Below are 25,929 nucleotides of genomic sequence, written 5' to 3' on the forward strand. Positions count from 1 at the left end.
TAAAATGCAGACACAGAGGCACTGACAGTACAGATGTAAAGAAGTGGTGAGGTACCGAAAGCAAAGGTCTCGTGTATGGGTCTTGCCGAGGGAAGGGTGCGTGCCGTGGAAAGGCAATCCTACTGCAGAAGGTGTTGAGCTCTTTTATGTGAACTTGTAGCAGACAGAATCGGTCAGGCTTATTGCCCTTAAGTTTAAACATTTCACTTGGGATCCTGGCTAAGCGTGATGTCCTCATCTCTTGCTCGTTGTTAACCAAGATGGACAAATTCAAAGGTAGCCCAGACTGGGGTAGGCTGAGCTGTCTGGCGGCATCCAAGAGTTAATGTCCTGCACAGGTGCCTGCTTCTCTCCATTTGCTATTACGACATTCTAATGTGATTAGGCTTCCCTTTTTTCTCTGCGTTTCTAAGCTACTATTTCTACTGTTCCTTTTGTTTTGTTTCATTTTTAAATGCACTTGGCTACAAATTGAAGTGTTAATTAATCCATTAAAAATGATCAACATTAAAAAAAAAGTAAGGATTCACTGTACACTCAATATTCTGACAAATTAAAAAAAAAACCCAGAGGAACTGTACGCTACAGTAGACTACTATTAATTATTCTGTGTCTTGACAGTTAACAGAACTGTGTCTCTATATATGACAGTACTTGAGACCTATAAAATAGACTTCAGATCATCCTTAGTGCAAGGTGTAGCTTTTCATTTTTTCCATTGAAATTATTACTATTTTTATTTTTGCAGGAGAACTTTATTCTCTTGCACATCCAGATTTTGCAATGCAACGTAAGTTAAGAAATGTACAGTAATCCTAAAATGCTACTCAACCCTTAGAATTACTTACTACCTGAAGTAGTGAATATGAAATTCATATAGAAATATTTTAAAGGCATTTTGGTTTGCTGAACTATGATGGTTAAAAATGAGGAAGACAGAATTAAATTTATATTTCATTGCCTTATTCATAATGTTTTTGTTTGATATGTGGGTAATAGACAAGCAAATCACCTAAAGAATGAAGTCTGCAGGCATGAAAACACATTTCCATAATTGCCTTGGCAGGAAGCCCGCATGTTCTCATGGCAGAGCTGTGAATATTCCATGGGATGAAGGAGCTGCTTGCTTGGCGGCGGTGCACCGTCTGCGGGAGTGCTTGGCTCTTCAAGTCCCCTATGAGAACAAGTGCATGCTGAAAAAAAACCTCAAACCATCCTTAGCAATTTGCATTTTCCAATATCCCAGCTTTGTCCAGTATCTTTAGAAAATGAGAGAACAATATGGAGAATCAAATAAAGGGAAAGACCTGTCTTGCGTATCTGGGAATAAAATTTGATTTCTGTTAGAAACAGTTAACCTTGGTGGTGCAGGTTCTGTGCAAGAAATGGATATCTGGCAGACAGGTGGATAGATGCCATTTTTGATGTATGTGCAGACATAATACAAATACTCCTTCCCCATTGATTTTGAACGAGCAGTGGTACAGGCTGGCAATGTGTCAGGGTTGGGCTGCTGCTCTCAAGAGCTCATGCAGGAAATTTTCCAAGTCACAGCGATCTCTGTTGAAGTTTGCTTGCCTCAACAGGAGGCCTTTTCTTCTGTAGGGGATTCCTGGGACTTGTTCTGTATGACTAATCGTTTTGTGGAGGAACTGAATTGTAATGTATTTTTAACTAGCTTGGTTTTTTTTTCAAAGGCATAGTTCTTTGGTTTTGCATTGCTACTGCCTACATTTTACCATTTTTCAGAGGATTTCTCAGATGAAGTATTTAGATGTTATCTATACGATTGTTTCCTGTGAGAACAGCTTTCAGGTTTGCATTCAATTTGGAGAGAGTTTTGCTGTGAACTGCTACATGTTTCATAGAAGCATGTGACTTGACAAACTTAGCAAATTTTATCTAGGATGAAAATCCCCCCTTGATATGAAGGAAACAGAAATTTTTCCAAGGTTATCACATTATCAGGATAGTAGTAATTTTGCTAACCTTGCAACAGTGTTGTAGCTCAAAAGCGTTTACACTAGAGACCTGAGGTCACCATACTGTAGATGCCAAAAAGTTCTTTTGTAAGAAATGGTGATGCAGTTGGGGTAATGTTATTTATTGCGGGTTAGCCATCACAAATATTTTCAATGCTGTATGTTTATTTTTGGGTTTTTTTTTTTAAACTAAGCAAAATACAACAAAGTTGAAAAACCTTTTCAATCAGTTGTGTTTGAACTTCTTTAATGTTAAATTTAAAGTTCAGGAATACCTACTGGAATAAAGGCTTTACATGAGTTTAAGTTCTGGGAATGCAAAACAACTATTTTTAAGTGTTGCTTTTTTGTATTAGTATGTAAGAAGCAGTCTGCTTTGATGTGACATTCTAACTTCTCACAGATTTGATGAAGAGAAATATCTTACTGAGTATTTCAAGAGCTGATAGGAACCATGGCAAAAGGCCTGTGTCTGGATCCCTAGAGAGCTTTCAAATACTGCTTTTCCCCTTCACTTTAAACTTTGATAAAAATGGTTTGATTGCAAGGTTTAATCATATAATGTTCTCTGCCAGGACTCTGTGACAACGGGACATTCTTTGACTATAGCCTGTTGTGGAGGGATACGATCCATTTGTGTAGAAGAGGCAAAGGAGTCTTTGGCTGTAGGCTGGCCAGCTTGGTGAGGCGGGCATTAAAGTGAAGGACTCGAGGGGAGTGGTCCAAAGTGGCAATGCTCATGCCATCGCATCCAACTGGGGAATAAGCCAGGGCATTCAGGGCAGTAATATATGTTCCTTAGCTGCCTCCCAGGATGAGTGCTGGAAGGCCAGCCACCTCAAGGGTGTGTGTGGCTATGGTGGATCATCTTGCACCCCTCCTGGGAAACCTGCATGCTCAGTTACCCCTCTGAATTGCCTGCACCCAACACATGCAGCCTGGGGAATAAACAGGAAGAATTAGAGATCTGTGAGCGGTCGCAGGGCTGTGATCTCATTGCAGCTAAAGAGACATGGTGGGATAGCTCGCATGACTGGAATGCTGTCATGGATGGCTGTGTACTTTTTAGGAAAGACAGGCCAGCAAGGAGAGGTGGTGCAGTTGCTTTTTATATGGGAGAGCAACTGGAATGTGTCGAGCTGTGCCTAGGGACAGATGCAGAACAAGTCAGGAGCTTATGGGTGAAGATTAAGGGGCAGGACAACACGGGTGACACCGTCGTGGGTGCTTGCTACAGGCCACCTGATCAGGATGGAGTCAGTGGGGCCTTGTACAGACATTTGGAGGCAGCCTCACAATCACAGACCCTGGTTCTCGTGGGGGACTTCAACCACCCTGATACCAGCTGGAAAAACAGTGTAGCTAGGCTTGCATGGTTCAGGAGGTTCCTGCAGAGCATTGATGATAATTTTTTGACTCAGTTGGGGGAGCAGCTAACAAAGTGTAGTGCTGGACCCTGTGCTAACAAAGAAGGACTGGTTGGGGATGTGAAGGCTGGGGGCAGTCTTGGCTGCAGCAACTGTGAGGTGGTGGAGTTCAGGATCCTGCGTGGAGGAAGCAGGGCAACAAATAGGATTGCAACCTTGGACTTCAGGAGAGCTAACTCTGGCCTCTTCAAGGACCTGTTTGGAGGAATCCCATGGATCAGGTCTCTAGAAGGCATGGGGGATCCAAGAGAGCTGGCTAATATTCAAGCATCACTTCCTCTAGGCTCAAGATTGGTGCATCCTTATGAGTAGGAAATCAAGAAGGGTCAGGAGGCCTGCCTGGGTAAGCAAAGAGCTTCTGGCAAACCTCAAACAGCAGAAGGACATTTACGGGATGTGGACAGAGGGAGAGGCCACTTGGAAGGAATATGGGAACATTGTCAGAACATGCAGGAAAGCAATGAGGAAGGCTTAAATCCATTTGGAATTAAGTCTGGCAAGGGATATCGGGGACAACAAGAAGGCTTCTTCAAGTACATCAGCAGGAAAAGGAAGACTAGGGAAAATGTGGGCCTGCTGCTGAGTGAGGTGGGTGCCCTGGTGACAGAGGGTGCAGAGAAGGTGGCATTACTGAATGACACCTTTGCTTCAGTCTTTACTGCTCAGGCCAGTCCTCAGGAATCCCAGGTCGTGGAGGAAAGAAAGGAAGCATGGAGAAAGGAGGACTCTCCCTTGATTGAGGAGATAGGGTTAGAGATGAAATTAGGCAAACCTGACACCCACAAATCCATGGGCCCCAACGGGATGCACCCCTGAGTGCTGAGGGAGCTGGCAGACGCTATTGCCAAGCCACTCCCCATCATCTTTGAAATGCCATGGAGAACAGCAGAGGTGCCTGAGAACTGGAGGAAAGCCAGTGTCACTCCTGTCTTCAAAAAGGGCAAGAAGGAGGATCCAGGAAACTACAGGCTGGTCAGCCTCACCTTCATCCCTGGAAGGGTGATGGAACACCTCATACTGGAGGTCATCTCTAAGCATGTGGAGGTCATCAGGAGTAATCAACATGGATTCACCAAGGGGTAATGAGGCCTGACCAACCTGACAGCCTTTTGTGGCTGAGTAGATAAGGGAAGAGCGGTGGATGTGGTCTGCCTTGACCTCAGCAAGGCTTTTCACACTGTCTCCCATAACATCCTCATAGGTAAGCTCAGGCAGCGTGGGTTAGAGGAGGGGAGAGTGAGGTGAATTGAGAACTGGCTGGATGGCAGAGCTCAGAGCACTGTGATCAGTGGTGCAGAGTCTAGTTGGAGGCCTGTAGCCCCAGGGGTCAGTGCTGGGTCCAGTCCTGCCCAACCTTTCCCTCGGTGCCCTGGATGAGGGGACAGAGGCACCCTCAGCAGTTTGCTGGTGATACAGAACCGGGAGGAGCGGCTGATCCCCCAGGAGGCCGCGCTGCCATTCAGCCAGGCCTGGACAGGCCGGAGAGCTGGGTGGAGAGGGACCTGATGGAGTTCAACAAAGGCCCGTGTGGGGTCCTGCACCTGTAACCCCAGCACCAGCACGGGCCAGGGGTGACCTGCTGGGGGGCAGCTCTGCGGGGAAGGGACTGGGAGTGCTGGTGGGCGGCCAGTTGCCCATGGGCCAGCGGTGTGCCCTGGTGGCCAAGAAGGCCAGTGGGATCCTGGGGGGCATTAGGAGGATTGTGGCCAGCAGGTCAAGGGAGGTGATCCTGCCCCTCTGCTCTGCCCTGGTGGGGCCACGTCTGGAGCGCTGTGTCCAGTGCTGGGCTCCCCAGTTCAAGGGAGACAGGGAACTACTGGAGCGGGCCCAGCGGAGGCTACAGGGATGGTGAGGGGACTGGAGCATCTCCCCTGTGAGGGAAGGCTGAGGGAGCTGGGCCTGTGTAGCCTGGGGAAGAGACGGCTGAGGGGGGATCTTGTCAATGCCTACAAATATCTTAGGGGAGAGTGTCAGGAGGATGGGGCCAGGCTCTTTTCAGTGGTGCCCAGTGACAGGACAAGGGGCAACGGGCACAAACTGCAACACAAGAATTTCCTTCTGAATATGAGGAAAAATTTCTTGACCTTGAGGGTGGCAGAGCACTGGGACAGGCTGCCCAGAGAGGCTGTGGAGTCTCCTTCTCTGGAGACATTCAAAGCCCACCTGGACGTGTCTCTGTGCCACCTGCTGTAGGTGAAGCTGCTTTAGCAGAGGGTTGGACTAGATGATCTCCAGAGGTCCCTTCCAACCCCAACCATTCTGTGAGTCTGTTTTCAAAAGGTACTCAACTTCATTATGAAGTCCAGTAATTGTAATTTGGTAACAGTCTTGGAGTCTTGTGGCTGCTCTTCCCCAAGCTTAGTTGTTTCGTGTCATTCGTAGTGGCATAACAATCAGTGCCCAGAAGTCCATTTTCTTCACGGTGAGCGTGCTTGTTAAAACATGCCAATGGTAGGACCTTTAAAATTACTTCAAAAAATTGAGGCATCTCAGTTGTTTTTCATGTATTTGAAGGCTGAAAAAAATTGAAATATTTTAAGACTGAAGAGGTAGGTTTTATTAGGTGGTGCTGCTGCCATGGGAAAGGGCAGCCATTTTATTTGGCATGTGAATATAGAATACTGCTAAAAAGTATCCAGATGGATTTACTTCTAGCATCCCGAGGACACAAGGGAAAGAGGAGAGATTTAGTTGTGTGCTGTGTGCATGAATGATTGCTGCAGCAACCTGGCTTGGGCATGTGGGACTCTGAAGAGCTGCTACTTCACTAGGGAGCCAGGTGGCCAGGGAGCCTCTGCCTTTTCTCCCTGTTCACAGCTTCCAAGTGTGTATACTGCTGCATATTTTAACTTCAAGACTAACTGCATTTATTATTGTTCTCTCCCCTCTCCCTTTTTTTTTTTCTTGCACAGCTCAATAAGCAGCAGCTACAGATCCTGAAGGAACGTTTCCAGGCCTTTTTGAATGGGGAGACACAAATCGTAGCAGATGAAGCATTTTGCAATGCTGTGCGAAGTTACTATGAGGTAAGTTATGTGCTTTGTTTTCTGTATTGTCTAAGAAGTTTATAGGATCTCTTTTAATGCATATAAAAGGAAAGGAATTTTAAGTTTCAAAGGCTGTGAAGTTCCAAACCTTCTTGAAACAGCTTCCTCCTACTGCATTTTCTGTTTTAAAATTTGAAATCCACTGCCTGGGCACAAGAGATAAATTGAACTGAAAATATCCACCCTTTTTGAAGAAGGAAAAAAAACAAAACCCAAAAAACAAAAAAACAAACCCTGAAGAAAAGACAAAATGAAAAAAAACTTCTGGTGCTACAAATGTTTCTGGCAGTGTTTGATACAATCACTATCTTTGTCTCCATGCGTCTAAGTTACCTCTTTTAATCAGTGCCTTAGTTGTACGTTACCATCTTGAGAAATATGTCTTCTGATTTTCAGTTACCGTTTATAGTTTTTTGTAGAGGAACCACCTGTTCCCTTCCCAAAGAAGAGAAACTTTCAACACAGCTGGGCCAGCTCTCAAGTTCTGCAGTGACCTGCCAGGCATGTTCAGTGCCTTCAGCCACCAGCGCAGGTCTTTAGATGTGGTTTTAATTGCCTAAGGGACGGGTCCTGTTCCAAACTAAGAGGACAGTTCACTGTCCTCTTTGTTACATCAGCAGCTTATGACTGGAGAATTTATTTCTTACTCTGCAAATGGTACCATGAATTCATTTTGTCTCATCTAACTTCAGAGTTCCTCAATGAATTACAAGGGCTGTATGTTAAACTAGTGTTTCTTTTGAAGGGTCTTCCTCCATATGTCACTCTACCACACCTTTGCTCAATCTTTTTGCGTTACTTTTCATATTTTATTTGTCCTTTTTCTCGGTCAGATATTCCTTACTAGTGAACAAAACTTTTCTTCATGGAGAAAAAGATATGACTTATGTCCTATAGCTTGTTTTTATCTACATTAAATTGTGTTGCACAAAAAAAAGTCAGGGGTGGACAAATGATTTCCCTGTTGTACGGAAACGTGAGAACTCAATTTGAGTTTTTCCAGATCACAGGCTGATCAGTGCTGTGGCAGTTGAAATGAAGGAAATCTCGTAAAGACATTTGTGACAGAGTGGGGGTGGGTCTGCAGGTGAAACGAGTATATGAACATTTGCAACTACGTAGGGGTGCAAGAACAGTACAGAAGTTGTTGGAAAGTGATCTTTTTTTCTGTATAACTGATGAAGTTAAGACTGGGAGGAAGGACAATTTGGAAAATGGTGCAGGGCAAGGCTGAATTAAGTTAGCTGCCCAGCAGTACATTTCAGAGGAGCGGGATGTCTCAAGATGCTGAGCATGGGGTAGAATTGAAAAGGACATAATGTTTATGGTTCTTTCTTTCAGCAAGCTGTGTAAGAAGCTTGATGTGTTAGAGGAAGTAGCCTGCTCTTTGGAAAAGATGTGATATTGAATAAAAATGATTTTAAAATAAACACCTAAACAGTAACCGTCCTGTTAAGGTTTACTTTGTGACTCTTATTAATGAGATTTTTGGACCCATCAAGAAATAATTTTTTCAGCATGTCCGCTGTTGCAATGAAAGGCTATGCATAATAGTCCAAGATAGCCCTATAAAATGGAAGATTCAAGTTCTCCAGCTATTTTCAGCCATTTGCCACTTTGAATTAAGTGTACAAATGTTCTAGCTGTCCAGTTTCAGAGGTTTCCAAAAATCTCATCATCGCTGTCAAGGCTATAATGACACCATGGGCTAGTGGGATCTTCATCCCATGTTTATATACTGCGAGCTCTACTAGCTGTAATTTGGTTCTTCAGTTTTTGTTGGTTTGTTTTGGTGGGTTTTTTTGTTATCATACCCCCCACCCCAATTCCATTTTCCATTCTTTCCAGAAAATCCCTTCCAGACTTGCACCTTTTCCAGTTGTGCCGTTTGAGTCAGCATGTGGTAGTCATTTTTAATTTCTTTTCAGGGCTGTAGTAGATAGTCACCAGTATGCAATATTAGATTTAATGAACACTGCAGTGATGGAATCCAGCTGGAGATCTAGCTCAAGCTGCAGCACCTCTTCAATGCATTTTAATCAATTTTTATGTATTTTACCACATATTCTCATATCATTGCTTACATGTGTCTCTTGTGCCTTTTTCATTTGCTTTATTATCCATTTGTTGAAAATATTAATCCCTGTTACTTCTTTGTGTGTTGTGTTGATGCTGTGCTCTGATGCTTTCTCATCTTTGTCTTCTGCATGTGGTCCATCAAATCTGTTTGATGGTGTTTGTTAGTACTTTGAATTACGGACATCTTGTTTGTTCCTGTCATGCAGCATCTCATAAGCCTCAGTGTTAATTTCTGTGTACTTTCCTTGCTCAGCTACAGTTCAGTTTTATCTGACATGGAAGGAAACAAATACGTGGTCTGCACAGTAATTATTTTACTCTGAAAATGATTAATTTGCCTTTAATCCTATGCCATAGTCATGGTTTGAGACTTAACGCAATATTTCTTGCAAAGCCAGTTGATTTTCCACACCCAACTCTTTAACTTTGAATGTAAAAGAAAAAGTTTGTTTTGGCCGTGTGACATAAATCCTGTATCACTAGTTGCAGGTGTTTTGAGTCACTACATTTGTCTGTAATCACTGGGTGTCTTCAGAATTTGTCCTCATAAAAATTTAAGAGTTAAGTTTGAAAGATTTAGGAACTTACTATACTTCAGTCTTTGGTTTACTTTTCTAGAAATATTTGCTGACAGAGTAATTTCTTTACTAAATAAATGAATATTAATTTCAGCATCAGTTTCACTGTGTTGTAAGAGAGTCAAGCTCCTCTGTCAGGACTACTTGTGCAAGTTTAAACTGCTCAGTTTTGTTGCCTCATCCTTCCAGCATTATGTCTTTTCTAATGCTACTGTGGTTTTTAAGACTTCCTATTAATATTCTGGCATTGTTTTTCACTCATCTTAAAAATCAAATAGGAAAACTGTTCATAGGAAGAGTTGCATAAACTCTTCTTTAATTCTCCAGAAACTATCATTTTAGTGTTATGTGTAATCTTTCCCTAGCGTTCCACCACACTTCCTGAAAGTCTCATTGAAATTTAGCAGGTTTCATTTTTGTATACATATAGTTAAGATTGTCTTGAGTAATTATTTCCTCTTCCATTCCAGTTTTAGAGAGGGTATGGAAACATTTAGTCCTCTTTCTGTAATCATTCTCTGAGAATTAACACAGGATTTTTTCTGTGGAAAATTCCATTACAGACATTGAGCCGGGTTCTAATCGGTAGAACATCAGATGTTGGTGATGCTTTTTGGATAAAGAGAAAAATTCAATCATACAGCAATTTATTATGAGTAATTATATTGGACACACTGCTAAGTGTAAAATTGAGAAAGTGACTTCTGAAATCGTCTTTCTCTGCATATTTCATCCCAGTTTTTTAATGAGTTATGAGAAAAATAGATAATCTTTCATTCATCAACTCTTGCATGCTTTTTCAAGGAGGTTGGAAAATGCTCTTGTGCAGAGCCCCAAGAGGTTCCTTTGCCACCTTTAATATACATACCTTCTATAGGGTTGTATATATCTTGGGCTAAACTCACAGTACTAATTCTTTAGTCTTTAATTTACAGTGTTAGATACAAGTAAAATGGGTGCAAAGAACTGTAATGAATGTTTGAAATACTGTGAAAACTTTTTCAATATTGTAATGATTGCAGGTTCTCAGGTTTTCAACTCAAATGTTTAAAGCATTGTGAAGCTGCAAGAAAATTTATGTACTGATGTTTTTCCTGGTTTTCTTGCTGCTTCATTTTAAATACGTGGTTCTAAACCATAATTATTGCGTGCTGCTTAAATCTGAACGTTAAATGCAGGATCTGTAGCAGTTAGCACTATGAGGGGTTTTCAGAATTTAAAATCAGGCTTAGTTTTACTGTACCAGTTTGTGATTCAGAGATCATATCTACTTTAATTTACATTTAAATTCAGGTGTTGTAGTCCTTGGCAAGTTCAATTGTTTCCTGCCACAGTCAAGCAATAGGAAAGAGCTGAGGTATGGCCAATAGCAAAAATTGATGAGGCAGGAGATTCTGTACAAACCTAGCTAATGGATCAGCACTGCCTGGCTAGGGGGAGGGTTTAAAATAAAAAGGTGAACTAAAAGTAGAAAACAAACAAAATCAGTAATAAGAGTGAGCAGAGGCCCATGTCGTAGAATGGCTTAGGTTGGAAGGGACCTTAAAGATCACCTAGTTCCAACCCCCAGCCATGGGCAGGGACACCTCCCACCAGACCAGGTTGCTCCAAGCCCCATCCAGCCTGGCCTTGAACACTGCCAGGGATGGGGCAGCCACAACTCCTCTGGGCACCCTGTGCCAGTGACTCACCACCTTTATCTCAACAATGTCTTCCTTATATCCAACCCAAACTGCCCTTTATAGCTTTTGAAATGGTAATAGAAACCCTTCCCTTTCACTTTCCACAGTGGGGGTAGGTGGTACCTTTCAGCTTCTGCAGTAAGTAGAGCAAGTGTCCTACAAATACCTTCTTCCTTTGGTACCAAATCCTGAACTACCAGCACAAGCCCTTGGGTGTAACATGTTGGCAAGGGAGGAGCAGGGCATGAATCCTGGCTGCAGGTTGCTGGTTAGACATGCACCCGGTGTCTGCAGGCACACCTCTCCTAAACCTGACTGGGCTGCTCTGGTCAGTCTTCGCTTGCCGGTGTGCCTTCCCTCTGCTCTTGAGGCTGGGGACACCTTCCTTCCCTGTGCTGTGTGGCATGCAAAAGGGTTCCTCATGTGGGGTTTGGCAGCTGGTTGATGTGGTCATGGTGCAAGGCAAACTATGTCTTGGGTATATTCAGTGTTGATATTGGGCTGTTAAGGAGTTTCAGAGTTCTACAGAGACTAAGAATGGGGGAAAATCATGTATAAAATAATCCCGTGGACATCTGCCAGTTTATTTACCTGTGATAATATCACTGTTTTGATCAAATCTGTGTTGAGCATTTGCAGGATGCCTGTAAAAGTTTTCCTTCCCCCTTCATGCAGAGCAGTCGTTTGGCCCATAGTGGGAAAATACACTAGTGTGACAAAAACATTGATTATTTCTTGCATGTGTCCTTAGAAAAGGATGAACTGTGTTTATTGGAGCTTTTCATGTGAAGACATTCAGATGTTGGGTTAGTCTGAAAAAAAGTTGATGTATTTCCGTAAAGAGAGGAGTGAAGCAGTGATGCTATTTCTGCCCATAATTGTTGAAAACTTGGTCTGAAGGTGTTGTGCCTGGAAGTGAGGGACAAAAGGATCTCACTGGTGAGATTGCAGAAAGGAACTGGCTTTCTGGACTAACTGGTATTTTGGTTGCTTTTGCAGCTTGATTTTTATAATATCAACTATTTTAGGTACACAGTTTTTATTCAAGGCAACAAAAGGCATAGTTGATCCTGATATTTCAGCGATGAAGGTGACACTTAAAGGAGCTAAAAAGCATTCGTTAGAATCAAAACATAGTACACACAAAATAATTAAATGTTGGAATGTTCTGTTGTGATATAATCAAGGCAAAATAATGGAATCAGTGGATTAATCATTTATTTAAATACATTAGGGTAATAACTGTAGAAGCTAACTGGGTATCAGGACATAAATTCACTAGTTTCTGCTTTCATTTTTCTCAAAAGTCATAATTGGCATACATATTTAGTTAAGGATATGGGCTTTTTGCTCTGTTCAGATTTTCTTCAAAAACCTGAATACTAGGCCAGCTTGGGGTTTATTGTTGATGCAGTCACATTTGGAGAAGCTATTTCCACAGGATGTTTGCTTACATTAACTTCAGGATAATTTTGAGTTTTGCCTTATGAGGAGCCTTTCGACAGCAAATACATTTATAGTCGTACTTACCAGCACTTCCGCAGTTAGTTTTCTTCCAGTTGCTTTGAAATGTTGGCAAACTTAAGGTCAGGTAATGTTTGCACAGGGGCTGTTACTTTAGAGGTCTGGTTTAGGCCAGTTCTTGGAAAAGATCTTCACTAAAATGTTTTTAGGCCACCTCCAAGAAGGATGACTAACAAAGTTTTTTAGGTCATCCATTTCATTGAAGAAGCTCTAATGCCTTCAGCGTTTTGGAACAGCCACCAAAATTTGGCATGTGATGGAGATTATCTCAGTGTTAGCAGTCTTTTTCTCAAGGAAGTGAGGGGAAGGGAAGATAAAACAAATTAAAACATGCTTTACATGGTTAGACCTCTTACATTCTAAGGAGAGACCTGATGGAGTTGAATTGGAGGCTTTAGGACACGCAGCTTTCTCTTGAGAGTGGTGTTGTATTGCTCTTGCACGGGAACCCTATCAGTGCTGAAATCCTCCAGTCTTTTGCTTTACAAATAGCTACATGTAACTATATTCTTTGCATTTTTGAATATGGGAAATCCCATTTTCACTTCCACCTGTATGGTGTCAGAGAAGCAGAGCATTTTGCTGTCCATTTGCACAGAATGTAATTGCTAGCTGTTGAAACTCTCTAGCCAGTCTCTTTGGACACTGATATTTGTGGATGATCATTGTTAATTTGACTGAGGATGTCATACAGTTCCCATGTTAACGTTACAGATGTAATTACAGCAGACCTGTATTTCAAACTGCTAAAGGAGGTAGTAGTTGACAGATGGAGTTTATTGCATTAATTGTACCAATCCTTAGCTTTGCAAGTGGTGCGTGCTGATAGGAAGAGAGGGAGAAAGAGCTTACTGAATTTACATGGGGGGAAAAAAAATCACAGTAATGGTATCCTTTTTGTTCATTTAGTGACCACTGTTGTTCTAGGCAAATAAGGATGCCATGTAGATCTGGCACTACACTGCAGCAGTAATTAGTGTTGGGTAGTGAGGTATGTCTCTACTGTAGTAAACATTACAAGACATTATTTACTTGTTTATTAGGTAAATTCTGAATGTCTGTTAATCTGAACAAACCAAATAAAAAACCAGGAATGGCTCAAATTGTTAGAATAAAGTGGATTTGGTCTGCATTGCTTAATTATTTTTCTCTACTTGGTCTCAAAGGAAAACAAAATTTATCTGGACCTTGCTTTTGCAGTTACCAGTATGCTGCACTGAGACACGGACTATACACATTTTTGTTTATGCTGTTTTCTGGGCAACTGAAGACAGTGGGGGAGGTTTCAGCTAGCCTGATACTAGTAAGAAATAGGAGTTTAGTATCAGTGCAGCAGAAATCTTGCAGGAGATATTAAAATTTTACTCTCATTTTTTTTAATTTGGAAGTATTTTTATTTCACTAGATGATGAAAGGATGACAACTCTTGATCTTTTTAATTTATCCTTTCTGCTGCCTTTTCCAGGTCTCAACACAGAGCTGACCTTAAGGCCCTTTGTAAGTGGAAATAGTACTGCAAAATTTTTCATTAAAAGAGTTACACTGCAAAATATTTCATTAAAGGAGTTGTTAATGCCAGTGAATTTTCTTCTGTGCCTTTATATTTTGATGTCTGTGTGTTCCATTCAGAAGTATGTCAGGGACTCCCCAAAGTACTGGGGAGCAACAGGACACTTCTCCTTTCCTTAGTCAAACAGATACTTGGCCCAATCTCTGACCTGCTGTCTTTCTCCACGACCAGAGGGAGCCGTGCAGTTTCACATCAATAATACACTCAAAGTATCTGAATACAAGACAAGTGAAAATTTCCACAAGATGCCTATGGACTCTGAGCCAATGTTACTGCAACCAGGGTGTGTCTGTCCCGACTCTGTAGGTGGCTGGAATTTTATCGTGTAATTTCTTTAGACTTGGAAGTTTTGATTAGTGATCCACTATAGAAAGCTGTGTAATTTTCTAATTAATTATTCCACTGAACTGCAAGACACTAGTAGCTAAAGGATTTTTTAATCTTAAAAACAAACAAACCAAGCAACCAAAAAACCCAAACCCAACCCGCCAAGCAAATAAATAATGATGAAGAGTACCTCCTATTTTCCATGTACCATTAGATGTAATTTCTAGGACTCATATTTACTCTGGATATTATTTCACTTGTTCTTAGATTTCTAGATGGTGGGGAAAATAATTTTTGTTGCATATTTTGATTGAACCTCTGTTACTGTTTTGCTTTGTGATAAAATGCTTTACCTGTCAAATCCTTAGAGATGTGTGACTTGTCAAAATCCTTTAAACTTTAAAGTGATGTCTTAGAAAAGTGGCGTTTTGTTCTTAATGGTGAATTGATGATCTCTGAGTAAACCAAGCTAGAAAGAACATTGCAGTAAGGGATAAAAAAGGTCAGCAAATGCATGGCTGAAATGCAGAAGTCCGTAAGTGAGGTTTTAAATTCTCACTGATCTCTCTCAACCCCATTTCATTTCTGTTCTGTTCCTGATTTGAAAAGATGACAACAAATTCTTATGTCCAGAGAGTTTTGAAGGCAGAACAATGATGATGCAAATATTTTCTTCATGATTGTTTTCAGGTTTTGATTGAACTACGCTTCCCACCATAGGGTATTGCTGAAAAGCCAAACCTGGGAAACAAGATTCTTCTCAAGCTTTTGTTTTCTGAAGTAAACTTTATAGTGCCATAGAGCTGGCTTTTTCTATTTCATGTTGCCTTAAAAAGGTTTTACTCCTCACAGAGCAAGAAAGAGGTTTCTTCAAAGTTAAATCCAGGCATAAAGTTGCTATCCACCCAAGATTCTCAACAAGAAACAACATTATCTTAAACGGAGCATACCAAGAGAAATAAGATTACCCAGTCTGTTCCAGTTAGTAAATGACTGCTTTGAGCACTGCTAGTGAACAGTAACTACCTCATTAAGGAAACTGTTCTTTCCACTTGGCCTTGCCGTCAAACCATTTCCCCTCATTTCTAGTTCAGTTTTTCTTATTAACTTAAGCTGATTGCTTAGCTTGCTGTTTGTTAAATGTAAATTGTACAATTTCTTATTTTATTTTATTATCCTTTGTATAAGTGGGTCTTTTTTGTGCCACTTCAACAAAACAAAAATGCTAAGCAAATTACATATTAACCTGTAGTAAATAATTTGATATTGGGCACTTATTATGGGTCCCTTTTTGGAACTTTTGCTTTTCTTATTTTGAAATTAGGGTTCCAGATGCAGCCCCAAATCCTGGTGCAGTTCTGATGCTTTGTACTGCTCTGGTTTACTCCTTTAAAACTCCTCTCACCCAGCTATGTGACAGGCCTTACAGAAGCGAGTGATCAGCAGGGGTATGAATCGTAAGGCTGATGTAAAGGAAGGAGGATGCACAAGTGACTCTAACAGGGTAGGAAATACCACGGACCTTAGGGCTATGTCTGCAGGTGTTTTGGTCAGGTGTCTAGGGCAGCTGTACACAGAGCTACCCTGTTTGTGGCACCTCAGTTAGCTAGTGCAGAACTAGCTTCTGTCTGTCTGCTTGCCAGCACGTTGTCATGGAGGTATATTTCAGTGTTCAGAGCCAAGTCCCACACAGCATGCCTGCTTGCACGCTTGCCAGTGACTGGCAAGAGGATTCAAGATGGTGCTGTTGTCTCATTCTTTTTCATCTTAAGTGAAATAGTCAAAAGATGCAGTTCTGCATCTGTATTTATAGACTTATGGTTCTAATGTGCATACAGTTGCTCTGGACATCTTTCTGTTTCTTGATCTTCTCAGCAGTGGTGGCAAAATAAATGTTAAGAGATGCTCACTGTGGCATGCTTCTAGGCCAGTGCTTCCCAGCTAGGAAGCTGCAACCGGGTCCTTAGAACTTGTGAGCATTGCATGCCTTTCAGCATTTTCCCTGAGTTGGGAACGTCAGCGTGCTGGTTCGCAGCCCAGCATGAGAAAATAAATAATCTCCTGGGGGTGAGACTATGATGGTTTTGTTACATTTAAGTTTTCTGTTTTTGGTGTACCTTTCCTAAAACTAGGAAAGATTTTCCTTTGGGAGCAGCAGGCATCCTTTATTTGTACGTGTTTGTATCGCTGCAGTTTCACTGTGATAAATATGCACAATGAATAATGTGCTATTCTGCTTATCATATGCAGATGCTACTGCAGCAGAGCCTTCCGAGTCTTAAGAGTAAGAAGTGCTTTGATCAGAGATCAGATTTTATTTTCAATGAAATCCAACGTTCTCAGACCTTTCTTCATGACCAGCGTAAAACTAGCCATGAATACATACTTATCTCTTGGTTTGAGTCAATTTGCTTGTGAGTCTTCTGTAATCTTCCTTTGAACATTAACAATAAAAGTATACCTTAATCAGTTTATATATGGCATTCCAGCTTGTTTATTTGGTCTTTTAGTTTCTCTCCTTCATTTGTTTATGTCCAGACAGTCCAAAATGCTGTGGTAGAAGTCTGTGAACAAATTACGAGAGTCAGTATCCTAGTACTGTCTCTTGTCTGTTTTATTGGTTGTCTCTGAATGTAATTCAGTTTTTAATGCTTTCAAGAGTATTTCCTCTATAAGTAGTTAAATTAGATGGAAGCAAAATGAAACAAAGCAAAGCAAATCTGTCTAGTTCTGTACTGTTTTTCTTGCACTGTCATAATGAGCTGTGGCACATGCAATGTGATCAGTAGTATTGAAATGCCCATGACAAACCCCTTTGGCTTTACTCTCTCATGTCATCTCTCTGCGCCTTCCTCCAGGGCAGTAGTGCAGCAGTTTGTTATTTGAGGTAAGTCTGCAAATTAGAAAATATCCTTCATTTTCACCATTAAGAAGCAATTTTGTAATTTGAAGTCTAACCTTTTCTAATGGAAAGCAAATTACCTTTTTACTTGGCTTTTGAACTTTTGGTAGCTCAACAAAACTGTGAAAAAAACACAGCCAAATCTTTTACAAATCTGGATTTTAAAAAAAGGCAGTGAACAATTACGGATTTCCCAAACTTCTTAAGATTCAAGCAGCAATATTGTGTCAGGTCAAATGCCAAGGAATTCAGTATCCTTTCTCAAATACTACCAGTTCAAAGGAGATGTCTGATGAAAAATACTGGGGCAGGGGAGGCCCACGTGATAATTTCCATGAGCGTGGTCCTCAGTTACAGTCGTGAGGGACATCCTCCACTTGACCACTTTTCTGCCACTGGTAACAGCATAAGGCAATTAACCATTTCTTCAGTTTTTTCATTCAGCAACAGGAGGAGCTTGTTACTGTGTTCATACACTGTGCAGGCAATCTTTTATGTCTGGAAAATTGCCATCAACTGCTAAAATGTTTCCTTTTCTTGTTTCTCAGGTTTCTAAAAAGTTTGGGTTTGGGTATAAGAAGGAGGAATATAGGTGAAGTTCTAGAATCCCTGTAGTTTTAGCTCCAGAATCAAGTAATTTGCTTGTCCTTACTGTCATGGAGGTGGTTTCACTTGCTGTCCATCCATTCCTTCTCTGCTTATGTTGAGAGGGAATGATAGACTTACAGAAGTGATCTTAAAATTCTTCTGGACAGTGTCATCCTGTCCTAACGACTATGCAAATATTCAATTTTGAAAAGACAAAGTAGGCTGGTCCTTGGGACCCCAGTAACTCATGTAATTTGTTTAGCTGGAGAAGAAAGCTCTTTTGAAAAACAGGTTCTGATCTGAGGCTTGCTGCAGTCATTGGTAATTAACTGTATAATGATCCCTGTTCCCTTATTCCAACTCAGCCTTCTGACTGTGCTTCAGACATGCAGCAATTACAATTGAGAAAATTAAACACGGGGAAAAAAAAAAAAAAAAAAAAGCGGTGCTTTCTATTTAGCTCCCTCTGGTTTTCTACATGCTTTGAGTTGATGGGTCTTCTTTGCCTTGCTCCTGGCAAGGTACTCGGAGGGGAATAAGAGTGAGCGTGTGTCTCAAAGTGTGCTGGGAACCCGCAGCTCCACCGTGGCTGTGCAGCTTGCTGTGATGCTTTTAGCAGTTTCCCTCTTAGACTACTGAACACATCCATAAAGGCTCACTGGGAAGTAAGCTAACGCTTTCATCTTTCAGCATGAAAGAGATTTACCACTTTTTTAATCCAGCTAGCAGTGAGTACCTGCTTCAGAAAGTTGATCTCTGCTGCCAGTGAATTGATGAAGAAGGAAAAAGTAGTGTCCTTCTTCCCTACTTGGGGTTTTTTTTGAGCATGTGAATCACTTTTAACTGCATTTTCCCTTCACTTCAGAGAAAGGTTGAAAAAGATGGACTGCTTTCCTATTTTTGTGTTTACATTTCCATGAACATAACATTGAAATTAAAGATGAGCTTGAGACAAGTTTCTGTACCTTAACAGAAAAACACTCCTTTTGTACTCTGGGTGTAACATACAGTGTTAATTATACCAGCAGCTCTATACCTTCTTTGTATTAGTCATGTTCAGCTTACTCTGCAGCTCAGTTGGCAGTATGATGCTTTTTTTTTTTTTCTTCTTTTTTTACCCTTCATATGACAGCTATACCATCAAATCTTTTTGTCTCCAGTATTTTTGAATGTACAGAGCTGCATGGCTAAGACTACACCTTTGTCATTTGCTAACACGCTCTGTTGGCATGTGAAGCCTCAGGTAAGGTACAGGAAGGCTTATAATGTACATGTATTATCTGAATGAATACCAAAATCTGCTGTGAATCCCTTTCCCCTCAGCTGTCCCTTCAGTGCAGTACCACTGTTGGGAACCAGTTCCCACCTGAATCTGAAAGACTCTTCCAACTGCAGAAGAGCTCCTGACACCACCATTATACTACTCCGGGTGTAGTATAGCTCAACACCGGTGTTGAAATTAAAAGCTAAGACTGAAAGGAAGGACAGAGCCAGGACCACACCAATGGCAGGCCCTGGAGAGAAGATGAATAGGAGAAGTCCAAGGTGAGTCATGACCCTTACGTGATTAGGGAGTTTGTCACAGTTAGAGGAGTGAGCTTTACACACACCAGACTTGTGGTAGCAACCATTGGCCCAGATATGTTTAGATGCTGAAGTCCTTTTTGTGGATACCTCTGAAACAGGAGTTGAGGTGTCACCCCGGGGTCTACTTGAAAAGTACTGCTCTCTCCTGGAAGGATGCCCTGTTTCTGGCATTAAGCAAGGATAACTCTCCTACATTTTGAGGATGAACCTGGAACGAGTATGTAGCCTTTGTTTCCTTGGCAATATCACCAGAGATGGGTCTGAGAGTTGCAAGTGGGCTGCTACCCTTCCAACATTGCCAGCCTGATCATCATGACCCAACATGCGTGCAGCTGCTATCTAACTGCATTCTGTAGGTCTGCAAAGAGGAGACTGAAATGTCTGCCAGCGTTACAAGACAGGCCGATGATGCAGAGGTCAGACTTCTGTAACCGAAAGATGGCAGCAAGAGAGAAAAAACTTCTATGTGAGAGTTGTCATAATTATTTTAAGACAGCCTATGGAAAAAAGATAAGGCCCCTTTGAGTAGGAGTCACAGAGAAATTTCCAAGCAGTTGAGGGAAAGATGTTTTAACTCTTCGTGGTTGTGAAATGCAGATTTTCATTCTACTACTGAGTCTGAGAAGAATGAATCGTGTATATCACTTCACAATCAGACTGATCGCCATAGGTGTCTTCAGGCTCAGCATTGTTTTCATTATTTTATAGCTCTTGATCTGAATGTGCATAGTTATTTCTCCTGACTGTTAAAATATGAAGGCTCACAAGGGCTGTATGCTTCACAATAATTCTTTCTTTAAAGCTAGTCTTCTCCACTGAAAGGGCAGATATATCTGTCTTTCCTCAAGTGAGACAGGAGGCAAACACTGCTTCCAAAACATGTTCATATTCAATTGTTCAGAAGTTGAGTAAGTGCTGATGAAGGTCTGGAAAAATGTGTGGGTAAATAACATGTGCTACAGGGACTGGGGTAACTTCACGTGTCAAGGAATGAGAGATTTCTTTTAGAAATAGTGAGCGCTGTCTTTGTGTATGAGCCCAGACCTGATCCTTTGAAAAAGTAATTATGACAGTGGTGGCAGGGGAATCTGCAAAAAAAGGAGCTTGCATAGACTGGAGGTTGTGTTCAGTGTAAGCAGTAATGAGAAACCTTTCTTATTACTATTAGTTTAAAGGGGGGAAAAAACCCAACTTTTTTAATGAAAGCTCTTAAAATGTGCTGAGGCTAACAATATAGAAAGCATTGCTTATAAAACAGTATGCAAATTTGATTTTTGCAGACGGTCTTGATTTGTCTGTTAGCCTAATTTAGAATAGATGTTAATGAATGTTAAGTTGATGCTGTTAAACTGTCAGAGAAGGTTATGGTTAAACAGCAGTGTGGACATGTTTACAGCTTTCAGTAAAGATAGCTTCCCCTTTCCACACAACAGACTATGACAAAGGAGTTGGTGATACGAGAGAAGACGTCTACTTTTCCTGTCAAAATAATGTTATAGCCAGCCTGATGACAGCCTGCGAGATGGTATTTATTTTTTTATCTTCAGCACCAAAAGCATGGCTCTTGATACTCACATTAAAACAGCATTGCTTCTTTTTTTATCACCTTGTTATCTGCATAGAGCAGGTAGCAGAAAGGGCTCACCCACCTGCTGCATGTTCAAATGCCATTGCTTTGTTTGGGGAAATGTTAGGACTTCAGTGTCCAGTATTCTTCTGTTTGGATACCAATGCAACAATAGAATATTTTTTATTTTGAGAATATTTGAACTAATGAAAGTATTTAGTTCAGTCTTTGTTGGTTCTTTAAAACATTTATTTATTAGCCTTTAAAATTATTTCTAAAATGTGCAATTCCTTGACCTGAAAGTTGTTATTCTGGTTGAAATCAATTGGAGAGGGAAGCCCATTGCACTTCAGAGATTTGCAGCAAGTGCAAAATACCTGAATTGCTGTGGGGTTTTGGGTTTTATTTTGTTTTTCTTTCTTTGTTGAGTAAATGAGTAAGCATTACGCTGAAAGAAGGTAAAGTGGGTCTGGAATATATAGAAGCTTTAAAATGGAGGACTGAAAAAGCCACAATGACACTTTGTGAGATGGTTTCTATAAAAATGGTCTTGGAGCACTTGAGGTAATTAACACTTCGCTGTGTGATCCAGTGATCCAGCTGTTACCTGTCAGCTGGATCATGGGTCGGGCAGATGCCCCAAAGTGAAATAGAATGCAGTCATGAAGAACACCTACAAGGGAGGCTGTTTAAATTTGAAATTCAACACACATTTAGCTAATTAGTAGAGCTCCAGCGAGGGACTCATCACCCTATAGACTACAGAGATTTGTTTATTCTGGACTACAGCAGCATATCAGGGTACATTTTGGAGAAATGCTAAGGTTCTGGTGCTCTCATCTGGGTTGACAGGGCTGTTTAAACTAGAAATCCCCCTCGACTTGTCAGATCTGTGCCAAGTTTCAACACGTTCTGTGCAAGGCCCAGAAACCTGCCTTCTCCCTTACGTGAATGTCAGCTTAAAATTTTTTGAGTTCCTGAATAATAACTGGACACGGTGTTTTAAAAAGCAGGATTTAAAATTAGGTTTTCCAATGGTCATCAGTTCAGTCAAAAGAGGATTAATGGTCCAGAACTCTGTGGCAATTTTATGTGCAGTTACTTGCAGTTCTAGAATAAAGTCAGTGTTTTACACAGAAGCTTCTGGTGCTGCCTTCCCTTCTGTGAGGGATGGGTTTGATAATCTAATGCATACTCTGTAACAGGCTCTGAACTTAAATGGCAAGAAGTAAGAGGTTGCCATAAGCAGGGCTGAATGTTTGTTGCTTCACATTTGCATAACTAATCGACAGCTCATTTGGAAACTGAAAGTTAGGTGCGGGAAAATAAACTGTGTGGCAGAGGAAAAGTATTGCTACAGCATTTGGGTAACAGGGAAATTTCAGCCACATGAAAAAATTACCCTTCAGACAGGTAGATGGAGTGGTCTGTCAGAAGCCCTCAGGAATAACTTTCAGCTGCGTTTGTTGATGTTGCTATTCATTCCAAACAGTGGCTGTGCTTCTGCAGCGTGCAGCTCAACTGCTCTAACCGCAACCAGGGCAACAAAAATACCTTGTTGCTTGTTCTGGCTTCCAGCCCTGAGTGCTCCTGTCGTCCCTCTCCTGGATCTCTGTGCCGTGTTGGATGGCTGCGCTGTTCACCTGCTTGAGGCCCTGACAGCAGAGTGCTGATCCCGAGGGATGCTGCTGGACGGGCTGTGAGTTTTGTAGCTGGTCCAAGACCTCTGCCCTGCACAAGGCACCTGGTACAGCTCTGCAGGGCCCCTCGGTCTGCTAATAACATTCTGAGGCACACTTCTGGAAAAGAAACTCTGGTCAGGGCACTGTCTGCTGTGTCATGGTGATTAACAAACAGGTTAATTAACCAAGGGTAAGGAATGAAAGGATGTATCAGGCTTCAAGGAAAAGATATAAAAAGCAAACATCCCCACTCATAACAAACCTACCTGAAGCACCCCAAAACCAAAAAAGGTAATAATTATGTTAAAAAATAGCTCTCATCATGTGTCTTGTGGCTATGCATAATTTTTTGAGAGAGCGATAATGGAAGCAACAGTTTTAAAGATAAGAAATGCAGAAAAATTAGCTTCACACATCGAAAAGAAGGCATTTCATGCAGGCCACTGATTTAAGTTTGAGAGTGGGAGAAACTTGTTTCATAACTTTTCCCCTCCTTGAAACAGAAATCATCATGGAAAAATTATATTTAGATGGCTTTGGCTGGAGATTTCATATAGCTGGTTGTAAAATACCATCAGCTCTTTTAAGGCTTCTTGCAATGCTTTTTCATATAGGATAGACTTCTAAAGTGAAGGAAATCTTTTGGGTCATGTAAAAATAGGATTTAGAGAGTAGAATTTCCATAGCAGCATTCTGAAACTTGTCCTGCCTGTTTAGCTGGCCCTGTGCCTTGTGCTGGGAGCATTTCAGTATGTTCTTGAGGAAAATGTTGCAAGGAGGAGGAGGTTTGTTAAGAACTAGCAAAAGTTTTGGCAGTCAGAATGCTGTATGAAAAAGATGGGCATCACCTAAGCCAGAAAAGGACTAGGTTGCTGGAACCTAAAATTAGAAAAAGATTGTACCAGATTTTTAAAAGTAAACTGTAGGAGAAAGCAATCACTTTGGGATAATACATTGTAGATGATGTCGTAACATCGTATCTTAGAAAAAATAGGAAAAGCAGCTGTAAAAATCAGTTACTAAATAGTGAAGAGCAATCTAAAGAAATGTCAGTTAAGCAGAGCATGTAAATTAAAAGCTGAAAATAGTGTCCAGTAAATCCAGGCATAAAATCCAAGTGTGTAGTTGTGCAAATGCTAGTCAGTCGAAGGGGAGAGACATCTTCAGGATGGTGCAGCATATTTTCAGATGGCAGGCACCAAACGATGATCTGTAGAGAGCAGGTGATAACTCTACAGAGGGGAGACTACTCAAGAAAAATAACAAAATCATAATTATTCTATATGACTTTAATTGCTGTCTACTGCTACATTTGTTCCATCTCCAGAAAAGGGTATAGCAAAACTAAAAGAGCCATAGGAAAGGACATCATATCTGTATATTTATGTGTATGTATGTTATTTTTTTATATAAAACAGTTTGCAGATTATAAGGGCTCTTCAGCAAGGCTGCTGGAGTAAATGCAACTACTGCAGTTTCTGAAGTGCAGCAGAATCACTACCTTCCTGAAGCTTAAGAAACGTGTAAGACTCAGTGTTTGGGAGGGGAAAAATGGATCTGGGAAATTAGGAGCTGTTTAATAAAAGTTGATTGCTGACAAACCACGATGGCAAATATGGTCAGTGAAAGCGAGCATATCCAGGAGGAAGGAAAGGCTGCAATTAAAGTCAAAATGAGTGTAAAACAGCTGGAACTGGTAACAATCAGTATCAATGAGAATATATGAAGCATAAAAGATTGATAAGAGAAATATTCATTGAAAGTTTTTTAAAAAAAAAAAGGAACGGCCATAGTTACCAAGGCAGAGATGCATGTTCTCTGCTTTTGATTTAGCACTTTGTGTAGTTCATAAAAGAAAAAATAAAAAGTGATGTAAATTAAAATGCCAAAGGTGTTCCTCCGAATCTTCTGTAATTACTACCTATAACTACTATTAAAACAGCTTTAGTCTAGTAAAAAGACACACAGCTTTTAGCTATTTTTCTTGTTAACACAAGAAAAAAAATATTACAGTAATTAACTCTTTAGCTCTTTAGGTAGACTTCCATAAGAGCCGGTTGCTTGGAGCCTTTAAGATGGGAATAGCTACCTCCTTCGATATATTCGTTAAATACCAGCTAGGTTTCCCCTGAGTTATCAGACTTTACACATGGTAACTGGGTGAGATTCCTTGCTCAGAAGGTCAGATACTTGTTTTCTAATGATGAAAACAAGATCACATCAAGCTTGCAAGCAGTTTCTGACTTAAAACTATCATAGCAATAACTCCTCCAGTGTTTTTATAATTTCTTTCTACTCTGTTGGCATTTAATCTTCTGTAAGGTTTCTCTCCAGTGATTTGTTCATGCTTTTGTTTATGTATTTTAGATTAATTGATCACTGGTTAAAACACATTAACATGCCTTGGAGGAGGAATAAGAATACAGACTGCTTCCTCCCACATGGATGTTGTAATATCACTAATCTAGAGAGCCAACTGCCTGTGTCTCTGCTGTAGTAGGAAGATGGAGAAGGTTCCTCGACTGAGGACAGTCGGTCTGCTCCTCATTGACGGAGGATTAATTCTGCTAGGAAATAGATGATGTTGTTTTCATTCTCCAAACCCCCATTAACTCACATTGCAGATAAAGGAGCTTGTCATCTGCATCTGAGATAAATTATTTGACCACTTCTTGCCAGGACAATGTTCAGGACTGTGAGGTAAGTTAGGTCCTCCAGCTTGATGCTTGACGCAAGCTCTGAAGAGGAATAAGATTTTTAGATATGATCCCTTTTCTCTGTGTTTAGACATCTGTGTACTGTGTAATGTTATGCCATGCCTCCTGATACACCGATATGGAGGCACCTAGGTCAGGGCTTTCCACTGCATGGTAAATCCCCACCATCAGAGCACCAGGGTCCTTCTAAGGTCTGTCCTTGAGTTTACACAGCTCATTAGTATAGAGGGCATGTGTGGCTTCTCATGTCTGTTGCCACAATTACTTAAATAATTAATGATTTAAATAAATGTACAAAGTGAAATTAGGGTTTTGTTATGTGTATGTAAGTGTTTTCAAACATAGCAATTTGAGAATTCATTTAAGGCAACCTTAGTGAAAACTACCTGTGGGAGGCTGTCCCTACTGTATAGCCATGCTGTGAGCCAGATTTATCTGAAAACGTAACTCATGAGCATAAAGATGGAGCAGGTTGTTTCAAATATTAACTGTTTCTTTGTTAATTTTCAGCTGGATCTGTTCCTTGATTTATATGACTGAGTCATGTAAACAAGATCATCAGCAGATTTGAGTCAGCTGAAGGACAGCCACTGAATACTTGGTGAGGGATTTGAGCAGCGAGAATTGCCTGCCTTTTGGTGGCTGCCAGTCTCAGGTCGCCTAAAACATT

The 25,929-nt window shown here is 41.0% G+C and overlaps 1 protein-coding gene across 1 annotated transcript in view; it reads left to right on the top strand.

Moving 5' to 3' along the window:
- CADPS2 (calcium dependent secretion activator 2) overlaps positions 1-25,929 on the top strand; it is a 323,439-nt gene that overhangs the window by 63,220 nt on the left and 234,290 nt on the right. The window contains exon 2 of the mRNA XM_037389390.1: positions 6,322-6,435. Coding sequence (XP_037245287.1) covers positions 6,322-6,435 — 114 coding nt within the window. The remainder of the gene's footprint in view (positions 1-6,321; positions 6,436-25,929) is intronic.

This window comes from Falco rusticolus, chromosome 5 (assembly GCF_015220075.1).
Source record: "Falco rusticolus isolate bFalRus1 chromosome 5, bFalRus1.pri, whole genome shotgun sequence".
Taxonomy (NCBI): Eukaryota; Metazoa; Chordata; class Aves; order Falconiformes; family Falconidae; genus Falco; species Falco rusticolus.